This window comes from Apium graveolens, chromosome 11, assembly GCF_009905375.1.
Source record: "Apium graveolens cultivar Ventura chromosome 11, ASM990537v1, whole genome shotgun sequence".
Classification (NCBI taxonomy): Eukaryota; Viridiplantae; Streptophyta; class Magnoliopsida; order Apiales; family Apiaceae; genus Apium; species Apium graveolens.
The window spans coordinates 74,495,022-74,515,527 of record NC_133657.1 but is presented as its reverse complement, the minus strand read 5'-3'; the positions used below and the strand labels follow the sequence as shown (position 1 = coordinate 74,515,527).

The window sequence follows — 20,506 nt, the reverse complement described above, 5'->3', positions numbered from 1 at the left end:
TGTTTTCTCATGGCACAGGATAGGGTGTTATGAATTTTAAACATGGTTATACGAAAACATGGTATTTAGAACAGTTTATGCAGATCTTTAGGGTGCACTATAGAAAACAAGATAATGGATTCATTTAAACAAAGGGTACATAAATAAAAGTCTGGTTACCACAAGTTCTGAAATAAGGTACAATAATATAGCAGGGTTAAACAGAGGAAAAACTGGAAAATATCCCCCTATATACCCCTAACTTCTAACAACTACTACTACCGCAAAGTTTCGAAGTACAACACAACAAATGAAAAAGGGATCCCGGCATCTGACCAGGTATCCCAAAGCCTACCGGCGCTGAAAAACAACAACTACAGGCTCGACCAACAGTCCCGCCTAACAACTAATCATCCAGAATCTCTCTCAACACAACCAACATCCAGCGAATGATCTTATGCAACCTCCGGGCCTCAGCATCAGCATCACTAGTGGATGGTCCCTCATCCAATCTCCTCCGGGCGACCTGCTCCGCCAGGTGAATCCTAGCTCTCTATTCCTCCATCACTATTGAGGTCATCTGCCTAGAGTATCGAATCAACCTATCCACCAAAGCTCCCAACTCAGGAATACGGGAGTAAATAAAGTCTCGGTCCTGGGCTAACTTGCTACCAACACTGATTGGCACAATCTTAGGCATCTCAGACTCTGACTCATGGGAAGGGGTCTCTGAATCTGGCCTCAAGTGTGAAATCTGCATGGGGATCTCACTACTCTCAGAAGGATCCTCCTCTGGGTCTGAACTAACATACACAGGCTCCTCTCGAGAGGGTGGAATGGGGTCCACTGGGGTACCAGTCAAACTAATCTCTGAATCTGAATCATTACCACTACTGGGATCCTGAGAGAAAACACAAAACAACAACCAAGAAACAATGTTAGGGTTAAATAAAGCTTCCAGCTAACTCACACCCTAACTCTAGTTTCCACTTTGGCTAATATATACTTTCCTTAGACTATTCCTAATAGTCTAACTCTACTCTACATGAGTCGAACTCTCTCACGATTTAAATATATATACCCAAAATACCCTTTGTAATCCTAACTTGTCTGAGGGACTAGATCTTGTAGCTCTGATACCAACTTGTGACGACCTCAATCTCGGTGTTAGGAAATGAGGACCCACACACCTTTAATCTATTAATTAAATAAGTATAAACCCCGATTACCTACTAATAGGATCAAACAGGATAAAGTATGAGACAAGATTATAACTACCAACCATAAAATATAACTTACAACCCCAAAAAAAATATTAAATATACATCGTCGATTCCGGCTTGGAACCGACAGATAATCCATTATATCTTTACAACTCTCTGGCTAAGCGCTTGCTCACTCAAAAACACCACTACCTGCTCTGGCAACCGGAAGCCATCAACACGATAGGGACCACCAGGTACGCTCTTACGAGCAGTGCGCCTAAGCCTAGCCATCTTCTTGCTTAACTGCCATGGTTAGATTAAACAAAACATATGAGTATAAAACTCAGCAAGTAACTATAAAGCAGTTGAACGGTATAAAATCCACAATATACTTTACCAATCTCAGGGCACTCTACTTTATCAGATCTAGGTGGCAGGTTTCTATCTTTTGGGTTAAGAAAGGGTTATGAAGGAAAATTTTGGGGCTTTCAAGGAACAAGGCTCAAAGCAGGGTGAAAGCCGACATTCATTACAAATCATTTTCGGGATCACGAATGATCTTTCAAAAAGGAAAGTGACAATCTTTTCATTATATGGAATCAATTATATGATCAATAGAATAAAATCAGGGTTCACGAGTTATAAGCTGCACAATATCACAATCAACTCTTTTCAAAGCAATATAAACCATTTCATTTTCAAAGAATCAATTACTGAGTAGGAAATTTCAATTCCTTTTTAAAAATCAATATGTAACCCTTGATTGGACCACTTTATCTTTCATTTCATTATAATACGGGTGATCAGCCCGTACCGACCTCCATCCGATCTTTAAGGTACCAAAGGCATAATTTCATCCTTAAACTGGACTAGCCCCGCTAGCCTCTTACAATGAAGGGACTAGTACCACTAGCCTCTTACGTCCAATCCAATCCATCAGGAAATCGTTTGGAAAACCTTGAGTTGGAAAAAGTAGGTTTTCTAAATTCATTTTATCATTACCAAGAATATGAAATCATTCGGACTCTTTCAAGTCGAAACTCATTCTTAAATCCAATTTCAAGAAATCAAAGTTAAGGAAATGAATCAAGGATAAGCAAGGTGCAATTTTAGGGATCTTGAATCAATGATAACAAGGTACTTCAGTTAGAAGAATCAAAACTGTTTCAAGGATCGATAGGGAATATGGTGATAAAGGAATATAGCATCATTACAAGGGATTCTTAAAGGTACTTATAGGGTTTATAACAGTTCACGGTATAACAAATAATTTGAATAGGAAAGATAGGTTACCAAAGGGTTGAATCAATGAGCTTACCAATAACAGTTTTACAAGATCAAAGACAGGGTATCTCAAATCAATAATAGGGGCTCATTATTTTAACAATTCAATACTCTACATGGCATGAACAATATCCTTTTTATAACCATTTACACAACTAATTAGAGTTACTTGCCTGAATTCCCTTTCCTGAAGGTTGAACTACTGCCACCTAGTATACCTTTCCCTTTCCTAGCATGAATGCCCTCACGTTCCAAATCTACAATAAAAACCAAAACCTTAATCAGTTTCCCAACTCTCCTTCCCGGAACGTTCACTCAATACGATAGCTCGATTATACTTTTGACTCGAACTATACGAGGATAGCTTATATACACACATGCACATAACACATAACACATTCTTTTCTCGTAGCCTTTATATCTTTATATACTCAATAATCAACTTATATTTGCTTTAATCTCGAGTTTCTTTAAATCAAAATGATTATAACTCATGCGAGTACACGATTCATACACAACTAAATCTTTACAAACATAACTATCACTTATAGCTTTTAAAATCAATCATCTTAGTTCCCTTTTTCTTTTATTCCTTAATATGAACCACCTACTACAATCAAACAATCAAATCCATAGACATTTACATTTACGCACCCAATAATTTTTTTCAAAAACCAAGCTTCATTCTAAGTTGATATGGCCTATTCAGCCTTCTTGCAATTACCAATAACAAAATCAATCAATTTCCACCTTTTCTCACATAAACATATAACACAATCAAAAATCTTTAAAAAGAATCATTTTCTTCTCTTTCAACATCAAAATTCGAACCCAAACAGACATATAAATCATATAATCTCTAAAATTACTCATGCATTCACTTAGCATCAAATCAATTCCTTTTATTACTACATTCTATTCAGCTATATTCACAAAACTCAATTCAAGGGTCGAACATTGACATGCAAGCATTAGATTTGCTTAAAAACTTGAGATTATTCCAACACTCATCCTTTTTAACTTATTTTTAACTCGACATTTACATGCAAGGCTATACTTTAACATGCATCACTAATTCCTCTTTTAAATCAACATGCAATCTCAATCCTAGCTAATTAACTTAGTTTATACCAAGAATCAAGTCACAAAATCTAATTCCTTTTTTATTAGTACAAAACCCGAACCAAAACTTAGGATGCAATAACAATTTCACTCATTTTAAACCATTAACCATTCTAATAACAATCCATAATCACTTTATTCAACAAAAAAATCAAATAAATAACTTAAAAGATCAAAACCATTCGGGTTTTTCAAGAATAACACATGCAAAAATCAAAAATAAGTTTTTGGTGTAGTAGAGCTCAATGTTTACATCATCACTCACCACTGGTTCACCAGAGTTCATCACCGGTGGCGGTGGCTTCACGGTGGTGCCCTCATTCGAGGGTATCCATCCATAAAACCTCCGATTCACTTAAAAAAATGCAGCAATACTATATGCAATATGATTTCATCATAAAAATCACAGAAACAAGAATTGATCAAGCAAAACCCGGGTCTCGGCTCAAAACTGAACCTAAACACACACACGCACTTCGCATGCAAGCATAAACTGTTAGATATATTTGATAATGTCATGTCTAATATGATTTATGTTTAGTTTTCAGATCTTACTTAAACTAGGACAAATCAGTACTTAACTGAAATCAGCACTTATACTGAAGTCAGAACTTAAGTCGTTACTACTTAAGGTTCAGGAGATATTTATCAGAAGATAATATCAGGACTTGAAGGAAACGTTCAGATAATAAGGAAGGCAACTGATTTACAGGAAGAGAAGATCGAGACAAACTTAAGAAGAAATATTCATGAAGACGGAATTCTATGAAGAATAGAATACTTGGAAGAAAAGATATCTGATTGATATATTTTAGGAAGCATAATTATATTCCATATCAATTATTGATTATCTTGTAACTGTGTAGTATATAAACACATACATAGGGTTTACACTATAAGTGTTATCATTATTCGAGAAGATTATTCATTGTAACCCTAACAGCTCTCGTGATATTTGTTCATCACTGAGAGAGGACAGTTCCACACTGTAACAGAGTTTATTGTTTTGAATAAAGTTTATTTTCTGTTACTTGAGTTATTAAAGTTCGATTTGATTGTGCTATACACTGTATTCACCCCCTCTACAGTGTGTGTGACCTAACAAGTGGTATCAGAGCCTATCTGTTAACACACAAACAGTTTAAGATCCAAAAACAATCATGTCCGAAGTAGAAACTCCAACTAAGCCCACCAAAACCGAAGAACCTCCAAAAACACAAATTTAACGCCGATATGAGACTATTAGAGTTCCCATATTGAGACCATCTGAATATCCCATATGGAAGGTGAGGATGACCATGTTTCTGGAAGCTACAGATCCAGAATATCTTGATAGAATCAAGGAAGGGCCTCACAAACCAACCAAGCTCGCTATTGCAGTTGCAGGTGAAGCAGCAAAGTCAGTACCAAAGGAAAAGAGTGACTACACTGCTGAAGATATCGCATCAATTGCTAAGGATGCTAAGGTACGACACTTACTGCATAGTGCCATTGATAATGTAATGTCAAACAGGGTAATAAACTGCAAGACTGCAAAGGAGATATGGGATGGCTTGGAAACAAGATGTCAGGGAACTGATACGATTAAGAAGAACAGGAAGACAATACTCACTCAGGAGTATGAACACTTTGACTCAAAGGCTAATGAGTCATTGACTGATTTATATGATAGATTTGTCAAACTCTTGAATGATTTGTCACTGGTTGATAAGGAGTATGATCTTGAAGATTCAAATCTTAAATTCCTGTTGGCTTTTCCTGAAATCTGGGATTTAAAGGCAACAACAATAAGAGACAACTATAATCTTGATGAAACAACTCTTGATGAAATTTATGGGATGCTCAAGACTCATGAACTTGAGGTGGAACAAAGAAGCAAGAGGAAAGGAGGAAAGTCAAGGACAGTTGCTCTTAAGGCTGAAGAAGAATCCCCCAAGGCAGGTACCTCAAAGAAAGGCAAGGGTAAAGCTCTCTTCACAAAGTCTGATACTGAGTTATCAAGTTCTGAAAGTGATGATGACTCAGAATCTGAAAGCTTGCCTGAGACGGATGCTGATGAAGAGATGATGAAGTTGTGTGCTCTTATGGTGAAAGGAATCACAAAGATTGCATACATGAAGTTCAGGAAGGGAAAGAAGTTTTCCAAGAAAAGCGCAAGTTCTGATAAGAAAAATTTCAAAAAATCTGAGGGCAGAGGAGGAAAGTCTGACAGAGGAGATTATACAAATGTCAAATGCTACAACTGTGGTGAGAAAGGTCACATATCTCCTGATTGCAAGAAAGTGAAGACTGACAAAGGCAAGGCTCTTGTCACAAAGAACAAAAGCTGGACAGACACCTCAGATTCTGAAAGTGAGGAAAATTATGTCTTGATGGCAAATGCTGATATGGAAAGTGCTGAAAGTTGTTCTGAAGCTGCTGAGTTAAAGGGCAACAGGAAAAACATCCTAGTTCTGGACAGTGGATGCTCAGGACATATGACTGGAAATAAAGCCCTGCTATCAGACTTTGTGGAGAAGGCTGGCCCAAGTGTTTCTTATGGAGATGAAAACATTGGAAAAACATTGGGATATGGCAATATCAATCTTGGGAATGTCATCATTAAAGAAGTAGCTCTGGTCTCAGGACTTAAACACAATCTGCTGAGTGTCAGTCAAATCTGTGACAGAGGCTATCATGTGGATTTCTTTGAAGAACACTGTGAAGTTGTAAGTAAATCTACAGGAAAAGTTGTTCTGAAAGGATACAGGCATGGTAACATTTATGAAGCCAAGCTTTCAACAAGTATTGATGGTTCTGCAATCTGTCTGATGAGTAGAGCATCAATTGAAGAAAGCTGGAATTGGCACAAGAAACTCTCTCATTTAAATTTCAACAATATAAATGAACTAGTCAAGAAAGATCTTGTGAGAGGACTGCCAAAGTCAGTATTTGCTCCTGATGGCCTTTGTGATTCTTTTCAGAAGCCTAAATAAAGGAAATCCTCATTCAAGAGCAAGACTGAATCATCGATTCTTGAGCCTTATCACTTACTGCATGTTGATCTATTTGGTCCAGTAAATGTCATGTCTATTGCAAAGAAGAAATATGCTATGGTCATAGTGGATGAGTTCACCAGATACACATGGGTGTATTTCTTGCACATAAAAAGTGAAACTGCATCTATCTTGATTGATCATGTTAGGCAACTGGATAAGTTGGTCAAAGATTCTGTGAAAATAATAAGAAGTGATAATGGTACTGAGTTCAAGAATTTGATAATGGAAGAGTTTTGCAAAAACCATGAAATCAAGCAGGAATTTTCTGCTCCTGGAACTCCACAACAAAATGGAGTTGTTGAAAGAAAGAATAGAACTCTCATTGAAGCTGCACGTACAATGCTTGATGAAGCAAAGCTTCCAACCTATTTATGGGCTGAAGCTGTGCAGACTGCTTGTTTTACTCAAAATGCTACACTAATTAACAAGCAAGGAAAGACACCATATGAGATGGTGAAGAAAAAGAAGCCAAATCTGAAGTATTTTCACATATTTGGATGCAAGTGTTTTGTTCTTAAGACTTATGCTGAACAGCTATCCAAATTTGATCCAAAAGCTGATGAAGGAATCTTTGTTGGATATCCACTTTCCACAAAAGCCTTCAGAGTCTATAACTTGAGAACAAGAGTGGTCATGGAATCTATCAATGTCTCTTTTGATGATAAGAAGATTACTGGACTTGAAGATTTTATTGATTATGATCAGCTGAGATTTGAAAATGAAGAGTTAAATTCTGATACTGAAAATCCTGACAGTCTAAATCCTGATACTACAAACTCTGATGGATTAAACTCTGATGTTATTGAAACTGTGGTGACTACGCCAAAGGAAGATGCACCTATGCAGAGGGAGCATACTTAAGATACAACCACATCTCAAGAAGCATCAGAACATACATCTAGCTCTTCAAGTTCTGATTTGTCAAGTTCTGATAAGCCAAGTTCTGATAGTTCTGAAAACTTAAATTCTGAAGGATCCAACTCAGAGAGCATAGTTTCAGGGGGAGCATCAGAAAATGTTGATGAAGATAACATGGATCATGGGGGAGCATCCAGTTCTAGAGAAAACCTTCCATCTGCAAGGAAGTGGACTAAATCACATACACCTAACTTATTTATTGGAAATCCTAATGCAGGTGTCAGAACTAGAACAGCTACTTCAAGTGAATGTCTTTATAATTCTTTTCTTTCTCAGACTGAACCAAAGAAGGTGGAAGAAGCTCTTCAAGATGCTGATTGGGTGCAAGTAATGCAGGAAGAGTTAAATGAATTTGAAAGAAACAAAGTTCGGACCATAGTGCCAAGACCAAAGAACAGATCTGTTGTTGGTACAAAGTGGGTATTCAGAAACAAAACTGAAAGTGATGGCATAATTACAAGGAATAAGGCAAAGTTGGTTGCAAAAGGATATTCTCAACAGGAGGGAATTGACTATGATGAAACATTTGCACCAGTTGCTAGATTGGAAGCCATAAGGATATTTTTGGCTTATGCTGCTCAAAAAAAAGTTTACTGTCTTTCAAATGGATGTGAAAAGTGCTTTTCTCAATGGAGAATTGAAGGAGGAAGTATATGTTGAACAACCTCCAGGATTTGTAGATCCCAAAAGTGGAAGCTGCCAATTTCTTGGAGGCAGATTGGTTTCTTGGTTTAGCAAGAAACAAAAGTCAATTTCCACATCAACTGCAGAAGCAGAGTACATTGCTGCAGGAAGCTGTTGTGCATGGATTCTTTGGATGAAGAATCAGTTACTGGACTATGGGTTAACATATTTTAAAATCCCTATTTATTGTGATAATCAAAGTGCTATTGCTATGACAGGTAATCCAGTCCAACACTCAATGACAAAGCACATCAGCATTAGGTACTCTCTTTGTGTATTATGTGCTTAATTGAAAATTGCTTAAGTACTGATTGTTGTCTGCTGTGAATTTCTAAACTATGATAGTGATATGACTGTTTATGTGACTATTCAATCCTATGAGGATAATTGTGCTAGATGCTGACCTAGTATTCTTTAACATACTAAAGATCCCATGATAGAAGTAATTATTTATGTGGAAATCTATTGACACAAGCAAACTCTGATATTGAGCTTAGTTCAGTTTACTTTGTCTATCTTATTACTAAGTCAAAAACTAGAATCATGCTTCTCATCTGTTAAGTTCTGATGTTAGTAAATCTGATGGATGTACTAAGTGCTGATAAACCTCACTCACCAAAAGAAAAAGTAAAAGAAAAGCGAATAAAAATTAGGTACTCCTTTGAGGTCTAGAGTAAAAAAGTGGAAGGGACGACCCAAATGCATTGCTGATATTAAGTAATATGCATCAGAAAAGCAAATAATTATTTTTCTTGGTGACTTCTTACACTCTATGACTACTGGAGAAATACTCTGTTAATAGCATAAATTCTAATAAGCAGTCGTGACTCACTCACACTGAGAAGCCACTATAAAATGAAATTTCAAAAGATGCATAAAATAAGCACAAAACAGTTGAGGTGGACTTATGCATGAACTCATTCCATAGTAGGCTTCAGAATAATGACAGATTTTAAGTACAGTTTTAGTTATGCCTTATTCCTAAGATGTACTGAAGTGAATCAGACCTTACTCTTTGTCTGATATTTTGCTTAATGCACACACTTACACTCCATATGAATGATGAAAATTACTGTGGCGTTCAATGTTGTTTTAACTGAACAGTTTATGTGTCAGATTGCATAAATTCTGAGGATAGGTTCTGATGGAAGTTCTGATCATTAAGTTCTAAAGAACCGAAATCAGAATTTGTATGAAGAATCACAGAGATAGGCATTCATTTTTCGAGTTAGGAAATCATGTTCTGATGACTGTCAAGTTCTGATATAAGTCTAAGTTCTGATATTAAATTCTGATCCTTTACTTAGCTTATTTGTGGTTACAATCTGAAACAGTCTCCTTTTCAATCAGAATATGTTTGGGTGGAATATTAACAATCAATCTAATTAGGGTTAGTAGAACACGTACATGCACAGTAATTATTTTACTTGTTTATTGTGCGCATTAAACCCTGTTTTACTTTTCCAATGACTGTTTTTCTTCTTTCCAGTCTAAGGAGACGAGGTAGAATTATTTCTACCTGTCACCATTAAATTTCCTTGCATCTCCTGGCATTCTGTTGTCTATATAAACCAACACCTCAAATCAACCTACACATCATTTCTTTTCTCACACACTCACTCTCCTTTCATTCATACAAACACAAACATGGTCAACTACAATATGTTTTTGAACTATGAAACCTTCAACATGGAGTTGAGTTGTGATGACTGGCAGCAGGAATGACACGTAACTGTCATTCCTGATGAGATTTGGGACTCGGTTCCCCAGGAGCTTCTCACACACCTCCTGTTCTTTTACATGGACTACCATCGCCATCTGGAGCGATTGGAAGAAGAAAGGCTGGAAGCTCTCCGCCAACAAGAGCGAATCATTCGACTCGCTATTCTTTTTGTAGAGAGTCGGAAGAAGAAATAAATTATTTTCTTCTTCCTCTTTTTCTTCATCGTCAGCTTTGCCCAGTTTTTTAGCCAAGGACAAAAGCTGTTGATGTTAGGTTTAGTAGCTTAGGACAATCTTGTAATGCTCTGATGTAATTTCAATTTCATGGATGTATTATCTTAATATATTAATGGAATTTCTTATTCTTGCAAGATTCTGTTTCTGAGATGTTTGCAATTTTACTGCACTGTTAAATCCTGATATATCAATACTCTGATGACCATTTTACTTATTGATTTAAATTAAGGTCTGATTTTAAAATATCAGTACTTGTTTACTTGCTTTATTTTGGTCATTCTCACACTCAAAATTTTTCCAGAATATTGGTTTTGCATTAAAACTGACTTACCTCAATTAATGGGATTACTAGGTAAGTGGAACGGTTTTTCCTTGAAAAACTGCATGTGATAAGTAATGATTACTGTTTTCCCGTGCCCATTAACTATTCATTATTGCTGCATGTCTAACAGGTGTCCAACGGTTATATTTTTTTACCAAGTATAAGTCAGAGAGAGAAGATTATACAATCTTTTATTTACTTTTACATTTTATCTCTATTTCTTTGCTTTTACTATCTCTCATCTCCTAACGTTGGTTTTTCATACAGACATTCTATCAAACACCTTACAGGCAATCTTAATTTTCAATTTTTCTCATGGCACCTAAGGATTTGATCATTGGTGGAGCTAAGTTCGTTCCAAATAACTATGCTGCAATTCTCAATCATGATGAAGCTCCGTCTGAGTTGCATTTTGTGCAAGATCTTCTTACACACAGTGAAATTGGGTATGCATTGACCCAGCCTTCAGTCTTTTCAAGCCAACAAGTTCTGACGTTTGGCGGACTGGGCATTTTGATAATGGTGGTGTAATGGTACTCCCAACATTGTTTTTGAAGTGGATGATTCTGAACATGTGGTAACTCCTGGAACAGTTCGTAAGGCTTTACATTTACCAGAAGGCTGCATTTTCTCAACACCGGAGGAACCAGCTCTACAGCAGCTCATGGCAAATTTGGGGTATGAGAAGAGTTTGGCCAAGCTTGGACAGTTGAAATGAGCACACATCAGAAAAGAATGGAGCTTCTTCTTTGACTGCATCACTAAAGCCTTCGGGAATAAGTGTTCTAACTTTGATGCCATTCCTATAAGGAGTCAGCACATCGGGTATGCTATTATTAACCAAACTCATTTTGATTTTGCAAGTGCTGTGATAGGTTTTATTGGGGATAGGATGATAGAGGATAGGAATGTTGTCTACTTTGCTAGATTCTGTCAGCTTATATATAATTTCTGTTGTGCTGATGAAACCCAACCTACCACTGACTTATATCCACCTTTCAAAATTGCAAAACGAGCCTTTAATGACTTTGTAAATGCTGATCTTAAGAAAACGGTTGTTAGACCTTTACAGATTCCTCAGTCTGTAAAACAGATCTTGGTAAATGCTGATCCTCAAACCTATAGATCTGTTTATCCTGATGTCCAACCCACCACCACATCCCAAACACCATAGCAACCATCAGAACAAACCATAGATACATCTATACCTCAACCCTCCCTCAGAACATATCTTAAAACATATCTCACACCTTCACAGACAGCTCAACCTTCATTCTCAGCACCTACTGTGAAGCCTTCATCTTCCAAGCCCAAGAGGACACAGACTGTTCCTCAGACACCACAGAAGAGAAGAAGGATTGTTCTGAGAGATGAGTCTGATAGTGAGGAACAGGTTTCTGCATCAGAACCTGTTGTTACAACAGCTGAGAAGGTTCCTTCTTAGAAGGATTCTGGAATTGGGGGATCTAAGCTTCTCAAAATGCTTAGAAGAATGACTTCTGCTGAACCTCCCAAGGAATCCCCACCTTCAAAGAGATACAAGAAACAGAGAGCTAAAAGGCCAGCTTCAGATGATGAGGAAGCAACAACTAAGGAAGGAGATCAGGAATCTTTGATCTCAAAAGAACCAGAATTTGCTGAAGCTACTGCATCTCCTTCTTCATTGTCCCCACCTCAGGAAGCTACTACAGACAAGGCAAACACACCATCTGTGTCTCCTGTACATGAAACTGTATCTCCTGTAGACCCAGGCATAAGTGCTGAAATTGATATTCAAAACCTGGTTGTGCCTGAGGTTCTCTACTTAGAAGCTCCAAAAGCAATTAATCAAACAACAACACCTGTTACTGATGCTACTCAAACTCCAGAATTGTCTACTACACCTTCTCTGCATCTAGATGTTGATGATCAGAATATAGGTGAGCATCAGGATATGGCTGTTGATCAGAACTTGGACACATATCAGCATTTAGAGGATGATGCTGAAGCCTCGATTGCTTCTCATACTGTTGTTTTATCTGAAGATGCTGATTATGTAAGTTCTGATGCTGCAAATGCTGATGATACTGGTGATGCTGCTCCAAATACAGATGCTGATGAAGCAGGTCCTTCAGGACATGCACCTCCACAAACTGTTTCTAAATCTGAACTAGTCAAGAAGTTTGTACGAGGAGACGTACCAGTACCTTGGAGTGAAACTCCTCGAGGACAGGAGTGGACTAAGGAATTGAACTCAGTTACCTTCGTTCCATCTGAAAAGATTCTTGCTGAACACTTGGCAAAAGCTGATAAAATATTAATTAATGATGATTTCAAGACACAGCTTCGAGTCACTGCATTGAGTACTAGGCATCTTCAAGGTCTCCATTCAAAAACTCATGTAGAGTTACATAAAATTCAGGAAGAATTGCTCAAGCAAGAAACAGTTAAGAAACTTGAAAAGAAAAGTTTCTTTAAACCTACCTTTGACAGAGTTGCTTACATTGAGAAGACCCAAGAGAAGCAACAGTCTCAGATTGATGATATTTTGAAAATTCAAGCTTCTCAGCAATCTCAACTCGATGAAATCCAAGCCTCAGTGGAATTGCTTGTCTCTCTTCTCTTACCTGCTGATGCCAAAAAGGGGGAGAAAGTAATTAAGTCCAAATGTAAAACTGATCAGACACTGAAGGGGAAGGATGATGAAAAAGATGACCAGGGAAACTCTGGAATGGGTGGAGGTCATGGTCAAGGTAGAAGTTTTTCATCAAGAAGAGCTGAAATTACAAGTCACAGGACAAGTTCTGATGCTGGAAAAATAATTACTTCTGCTACTGGTAAAAGGATAAGTTATGATGAACTTTTGGATCTTGATGAAGAATTATCAAGACAGTTATTTCTAAAGGAGAATACAGGAATGGACTTGGAAAGTTTGATGGAAGAAGAAGCTAGACTTAAGTCAAAAAAGTCAAATCTAAATCTGAAGCTTCTGTTGGTAAAAAGAAACTTCCAAAAGTCAAAAGCACTGTGATAAAGGAAAGAATAAATCCTGAAGCAACCAAGACTAAATTAAAATTACAGATAGATCCAAGGTCCAAGGGCAAAGAAAAAGTTGGTGAACCTATCAAGGTTTATGTGCCTCCTGTGAATGAAGAAATTACTGTTGAAGATGATGATCTTGCTATGACTTCAAGAAAAATTTCTAAGACAACCTCTGACACGGCTCAAGTTGTTCAGGGTAAAGATAGAGTTAGTTCTGATATCTTAAAGAAGCAAGTAACCTCTGACATAGCTCAAGTTAACTTGATATCAGAAGAGAAATCAAAGGAAACCTCTGGCATTGCTCATGTTAAACCTTCAAATATACTCCTACCAGGATTCACCAAAGCCAAACAGACTCAACCTTTGAAGACTGCTGCAAGTGATTTTGAAGCAAGAGTGGTTACTGGAAAGGAAGCAAGAGATAAAACTGGATTGGGAAGTGCTGATGAAATAAGAATACAGAACACAACCAATGATCCAACTTCCTTAAGTGAACCAGGTATTGGAGCAACTCCTGAAAGATTGAATCAACTAGAATCTGTACAGATGGTTTACCATACCTACTTGAAAGAACACATCTTGTTGTACTTCATGACAGATGGTAGGGTTTATCATATAAGGGAAAATGTCATTCCACTGAATTATTATGAAGAATTGGAACATGTATTATTCTTACTTCAAGTGAATGACAAAATAACAGAAAATGCTGCAAACTATTTGAAGAATCAGATTCAGAGACAAAAAAGGCTTTATTTTGTTAAGTCTGACAGCACATATCTTCCAAAGTACAGAGATCACAAGGGTGATATTGTTGAGATGAAGCCCAACTCTGCTAAGATTATAACTACCTTTCTGGGTTACAGGGCTGTGGAATTCAATCTTGAGTCTGACAAGGCGTATTTGATCAGACTGGATCAGGACATAAAGAAAGCTAAAATTAATGATCTCAGGGCTGTAATCTTTCAAACTGGTGAAGATTCTGCAGAACTTAAAGATGCTAAAAGGAGGATGATTGATAAACTCAGATATGTTGATAGATGTTTGTTAACGAACTATCTCAGAACAACTCCTGACATCAGAAAGATCAGAAGATGAAGCCAAGTCAAGATCTACAACTGCTCAAATTCTGATATGAATACAGACTGAAGTTGTTATCAGAAGTTAAAGTTAGTAAAGCTTTAAGGACTGTAAGTTGTAGTTATCTAGTCAAATTCTCATACATTTGTACTTAATGTTTTTGATATCATCAAATATCTGTTAACTTGTATATTATGCTAATTTACAAGTTGGGGGAGATTGTTAGATATATTTGATAATGTCATGTCTAATATGATTTATGTTTAGTTTTCAGATCTTACTTAAACAGGACAAATCAGTACTTAACTGAAATCGGCACTTATATTGAAGTCAGAACTTAAATCGTCAGTACTTAAGATTCAGGAGATATTTATCAGAAGATAATATCAGGACTTGAAGGAAACGTTCAGATAATAAGGAAGGCAACTAATTTACAAGAAGAGAAGATCGACACAAACATAAGAAGAAATATGCATGAAGAAGGAATTCTATGAATAATAGAATACTTGGAAGAAAAGATATCTGATTGATATATTTTAGGAAGCAGAATTATATTCCATATCAATTAGTGATTATCTTGTAACTGTGTAGTATATAAACACAGACATAGGGTTTACACTATAAGTGTTATCATTATTCGAGAAGATTATTCATTGTAACCCTACCAGCTCTCGTGATATTTGTTCATCACTGAGAGAGGACAGTTCCATACTGTAACAGAGTTTATTGTTTTGAATAAAGTTTGTTTTCTGTTACTTGAGTTATTAAAGTTCGATTTGATTGTGTTATACACTGTATTCACCCCCCTCTACAGTGTGTGTGACCTAACATAAACACACACATGCACATGAATTGAAGCTCATGTATGGAACAAAGATCAAGATTCATGGAGGATTTCAAAGAGTTAGAGAGAGAGAGACAATATACCGAGAGGAAAAAGAGAGAGAAGAGGGAGCTTCGAGAGTGAGAGAGATGAGAGAAAATGGAGAGAATGAGAGAAAGTGACCGGGTGGAAAAAGGAAAGAAGGAGGAAATGAGTTCATATATGCTAAGAGGGAAGGGGTATTTTAGTAATTTACTAATCCCCCTCTTTATGTTTGATTTACCTTCTCTTTTTACTTAAATAAGAGAGAAATTAAATATTGGATATATCCCTCTCGAAAAGTCAAAAATTATTACGAATGAAAATTTTAAGACGTAGATCTCAAAATTAGCTTTCCAACCATTACTCATAATAAGATTTTGAGCGCACGGTTGATTTTATATGATTTTTACAAATTTGTACTAAACATAGCATTTTAGCACATGAAAATCAATTTAAAATGCAACGATCACCAAATAAATTCGTCCATCATTTTTATAAAGTCTCTAGGACTATTTCGAAGATAAAAGAACAAATCTCATGCCTTTATCTTACTCAGATAATTTTATAAAAATGTGCGAAGGTTAAATAAACCTTATTTAAATCAAATAATTCCCTTAAATTCATAAAAATATCAACAGATCACGTAATCATGCATACAAACAAGCAAGCACGCATAAGAACACATCACAACTCATGTCTGATCATAAAAATTGTCCTTCTTTAATATTATTCCTTTCTACGCGTATCGGGTCACGTTCTGCCTGACGGCCACACGCTCAGTGTTTCAATTACGCTTTACAATATCATTATCGACCGACACGTCACTAGAACGCAATAATTTACTCAAGCATTTCATTTCACATAATAATACATTTAAAATACTTTAATCCCTTTTTAGGACGGGTTCCGTTCTACTTGACGGCCCGACAACATAGCTTAATTCCTAAGCTGACTCTTTAAATTGGAACGATTCTATTTACGCTCCTAGGTACTAATATACAGTAAAGGAAATTAATCAACACTTAATCACATAATTATAATCACTTCACATAAATCACACTTTATTCACTTAATTACGTCGCAAAATTCTCAGTCGTCACAGTAAGAATGAAATATTGTTTATTAATTTGAGAACAAGTAATAAACTCTTTTATTTTTCTTAAAAATGGATACTAAAAATAAATTATTGCGTGTATATTTCAAAAAAAATATGAAATAACTTAAACTTAATAATTTTTAAAAAAAATAAAAAAAAAATTCTTCATCAGTAAATTCTTTAAAATTTTACCATATCTAAATCAATATCTTTACAAATATTCTTAAATTAATATAAGTTCAAATCAAAATTATTGTTGGTAAAAATTGTTTGAAAAGTGTTAGAACTTGTTACATGGAAACTTTTAATAACTTTATATTACATTTATACTTTTTAATGAGGCAAACCAATAATTGATATGTGTATTAAATTGTTTTACCTAACTTTGATATTCATGTTGACTATACAACAAACACACATGGTCAAAATGACCCACACACAATATGCACATATGTCATTAAACAAGTACAAACACACTCTCTTATTCACGCACCATCCCATTTCCAACATATTTAATAAAAGTCAAACAAACATCCTTGTGCACAAATAACATAGTGATCTCTCACAAATCAAATTAAAAGTTCATCTTTCATTGGTATAATTTATTTGCATAAAAATTATTTCTACAAGCATCAATGTCTCTTGGACCTTCTCCTCTCCCTTGCTACTCACCTAAATTCAATTTACAGGTACTTTGTTTTATTTTCAATGATGTTTCTTAGCTTTTTTATTTTATTATTTATGAAAATCTCTCCATTGTTATTAAATTCTCAAATAATATCTTATGATTTGATCACTAACAACAAAAACACATATATTCCCTATGAAACAACGAATTTGAAAGAAATCCTAAAGTTTAGTTAGATCTATACATTTTAGGATAGATCTATAAATTTTGTTTACATTTAAAACTACATATTGAATCATAAAGTCATGAATTATATTTTAAATTGTATAATTTGGTGGAAGCCCAAAATTTACTTTATTACACAAAGAAAGCACTATTAACTCATTATTAATCAATATTTATTTTCAACTATTTTGCCTAATATTTGAAAAACAAGATGTCATGTGGAATTACTTTATGAAATTAGTTGACAATTTAGTATTTATTATGATAATGAAATATTAGAATTTCATAGTAGCTAAAAGTTTTGGTGCGTGGAAGTTTAAATTTATGTAACCTTAATAAACAATTCAACTTTTGAACTTATATTTCAATTTTCAATGAAGTTTTCAATTTTGTTAGCTTAAAACTATTTTTTGTAATTTTTTTGTGAACAAACACTTAAATATTTTAATTTGGTAGGTATATTATAGAAAAATGTATGTGATTATACAATTTCTAAGAATAAAGGCCAAATATTCTAACACTTAATTTAATTAATTATTTCATATAAATTAGTGAAGACTTCTTTTGTTTGGAAATTTAAATTTTGAATAGGTATATGTTGCAATTATAGTTGCACTAGTAAGCACCACTAGATACCACAAATTGAATAATGTTTGTACAAATTATTAGCAAGATAAAATAACCAACAAAAATAATTTCATGATGATAGAGTTTATTGTTTTTTTCTAATGACATCTATATATAATTGTGGATGGCAATATTATAAATTACACTTAAAATAAACTGCAATAATATTCTTTAGGAAGAACATATATTCTACAATTATATTATAGCATGGTTCCTAATTTTTTCCTATTAAGTTTTATAAAGAAATAGTTACATTTTGTTATTGAAAAGGAAAGTAACATTGCTATATAGTTGTTACCTTGTGCAAAGGTTGTGACAACAACAAATGCAATACTAAGCAAACTTGTTTAATGTAGAAAGAACTTTTGGTGGGAAAGCATAAAGTAGACTCTTCATCAACAAATCAAGGTACAGAAAGCCTCTATTCTAAAACCATCAAGAGGATAAGAAGGTGCGTCCTCATTTATCATTAATATTACCTAAAAACAAATTTGCAGATTCTTCCAAAGAGAGGGAAATCTTGATTAAAGAAGTAGCAAAGTCCACAGTTAGTATTCCTAATATGTCAGATGATGAACCTCTCTCGATATGGATTCAAGCTCTAAAGAAAGCTCATGCTACAAGTAAGCTAGTATACATGTTAAAACCACTTTTTCACACCTATTGCCTTCATTTCTGATTCACTTTTTATTTCTGCAGGTGCCTCACATGGGGGAAATGCAGAGGTGAAATGTAATACAAATTGCAGTCAGCATAATTGTATCCCATCCTGTCAATGTATTGATCCAATTTTACCATTTGAAAAGACAAGATCACTGTGGAAGACTATTGAATCGATGGAGGTATTTCGCCAGATGCCACAGACGCCACATTTCAAATCTTTGTCCATGATAAAAGAGATTTCTCGTGAAGGACGGGCAGTAGCTTTAATGGTTTGGTTTTCAGATGTTGTTGAAAAGATACCCACCTTACAACCTGATGGCCCTAGAAACATTATGGAGGATGTTGTGGAAACTCTCGATGAATTAGAGGATAATGGATTTGATGTCTTTGTAATACGTGATCGTTTGATGCAACTTCTATCAAGCAAGGACAAGCGGGATGAGCTTGAGTCCAAGGAGAAGGAACATACACAGCAAATATGTTTGTTGCGAGAAGAGTGTGGATTGCCTCTCTCAACTAGAGCTGAGATTGATTCCAAAATTGCAGATCTTGAATCAATAGTCAGTGGAATTAATGAGAGCATCAGCTATATAGACCTTGAGTTTAAAGCATTGGCAGCTGCCCCTTGGCCACTGAGATGATATTTAAATGACTTCTAAGGGTGTCTTCTAAGGGTGTCGTCAAATTTCAATGGAATATATATCACAAGACCTAACCTGCCTTTCCATTCATAGGTCAACCTAGTAGTTTATGGCAGTATATCTATCTATCCATAACAAAAACTTACCTGGTATTTTTTCATTTCTAATTTCTCATTGTAGCCAATTATCTTTAATGTATGGAATTTATATGCTACATCTGTTGGACTTACATGTCTTGTTTATTAGTAAGGTTTATGTTTAATTGCTCAATTTTAGTGTATAAATTTAGTTACCTAGAAATATTTATGTTTGGGCGAAGGAGAGCTGCCTAAATCATATTTTGCTTTTTCATGTTTATATATGTGTGCTACTAGATCAAGACTAAAAATATAAATAAGATATGCAAGTGTAGCACCAACAAGAAGCTTGCAAAAGAAAAATTGCCCACACAAAATCAAGTGTATTCATATAAAATAGTTACCAGCACATTATAAGAAGTATATATATATACCTATATATATATAAATGTATAATTTCTTACAAAAATGAGTAGAAAATACAATCCAGCCATAAATTGTATTAGTGTGTTAAGTTAATCATTAACATTTTTATGGTTTATATAATTTTCAGTTCAAGGTTAACAACAGTATATCTATCTTATCTTAGGACCAAGTAATTATATTTTTTATTTATTTTGGTGAAAATGTTACACAATGAAATCAATTTTAACTAATGGGATAAAAAAACTTTTGTGTGTAAGAAAATTATTTCTTAAACTTATTTTTTATTTTTAGTACATACAATATAAATGAATAGGAATGTATTGTAAAAAATTATTAGTACAATTTGTTCAAAAGAATCAATTATTGTTTATTAATTTGAGAACATAAAATAAACATTTTTTTTTTTAAAATGGATAATAAAAATTTCTAAAAATAAATTATTGCATATAAATGTCAAATAAAATGAAACAATTTGACTTAATATTTTTTTCTAATTTTATTTGTAACACCCGAGAAATTTTAGGTAAGTGAATCAATTCACCATTGTAATAACCCCAATTTTTGGGAAAATTTTGAAACCCTTATGAATAGTGTTTTTGCTGAATGAGAAAACTTTTCATACCACACTATGTAGGTGTAATAACCCCAA

General features: G+C 34.9%; 1 protein-coding gene across 1 annotated transcript; it reads left to right on the top strand.

Annotated features, from left to right (window-relative positions):
• Positions 1-18,422: 18,422 nt before the first annotated feature.
• LOC141698512 (DUF724 domain-containing protein 7-like) lies at positions 18,423-19,589 on the top strand. The gene is made up of 2 exons (XM_074503216.1): positions 18,423-18,673; positions 18,750-19,589. Exons 1-2 carry the CDS (start codon positions 18,613-18,615, stop codon positions 19,352-19,354), a joined length of 666 nt encoding a protein of 221 aa, XP_074359317.1. The 5' UTR covers positions 18,423-18,612; the 3' UTR covers positions 19,355-19,589.
• The last annotated feature ends 917 nt before the right edge of the window (positions 19,590-20,506 follow it).

What these genes read in the sequence shown, in the direction of transcription:
- LOC141698512 (XM_074503216.1), top strand. Translation starts at nt 18,613, where the DNA reads ATGTCAGATGATGAACCTCTCTCGATATGGATTCAAGCTCTAAAGAAA. An exon ending in AAAGAAAGCTCATGCTACAA is followed by an intron (nt 18,674 to 18,749) that starts GTAAGCTAGTAT and finishes TTATTTCTGCAG; the next exon opens with GTGCCTCACATGGGGGAAAT.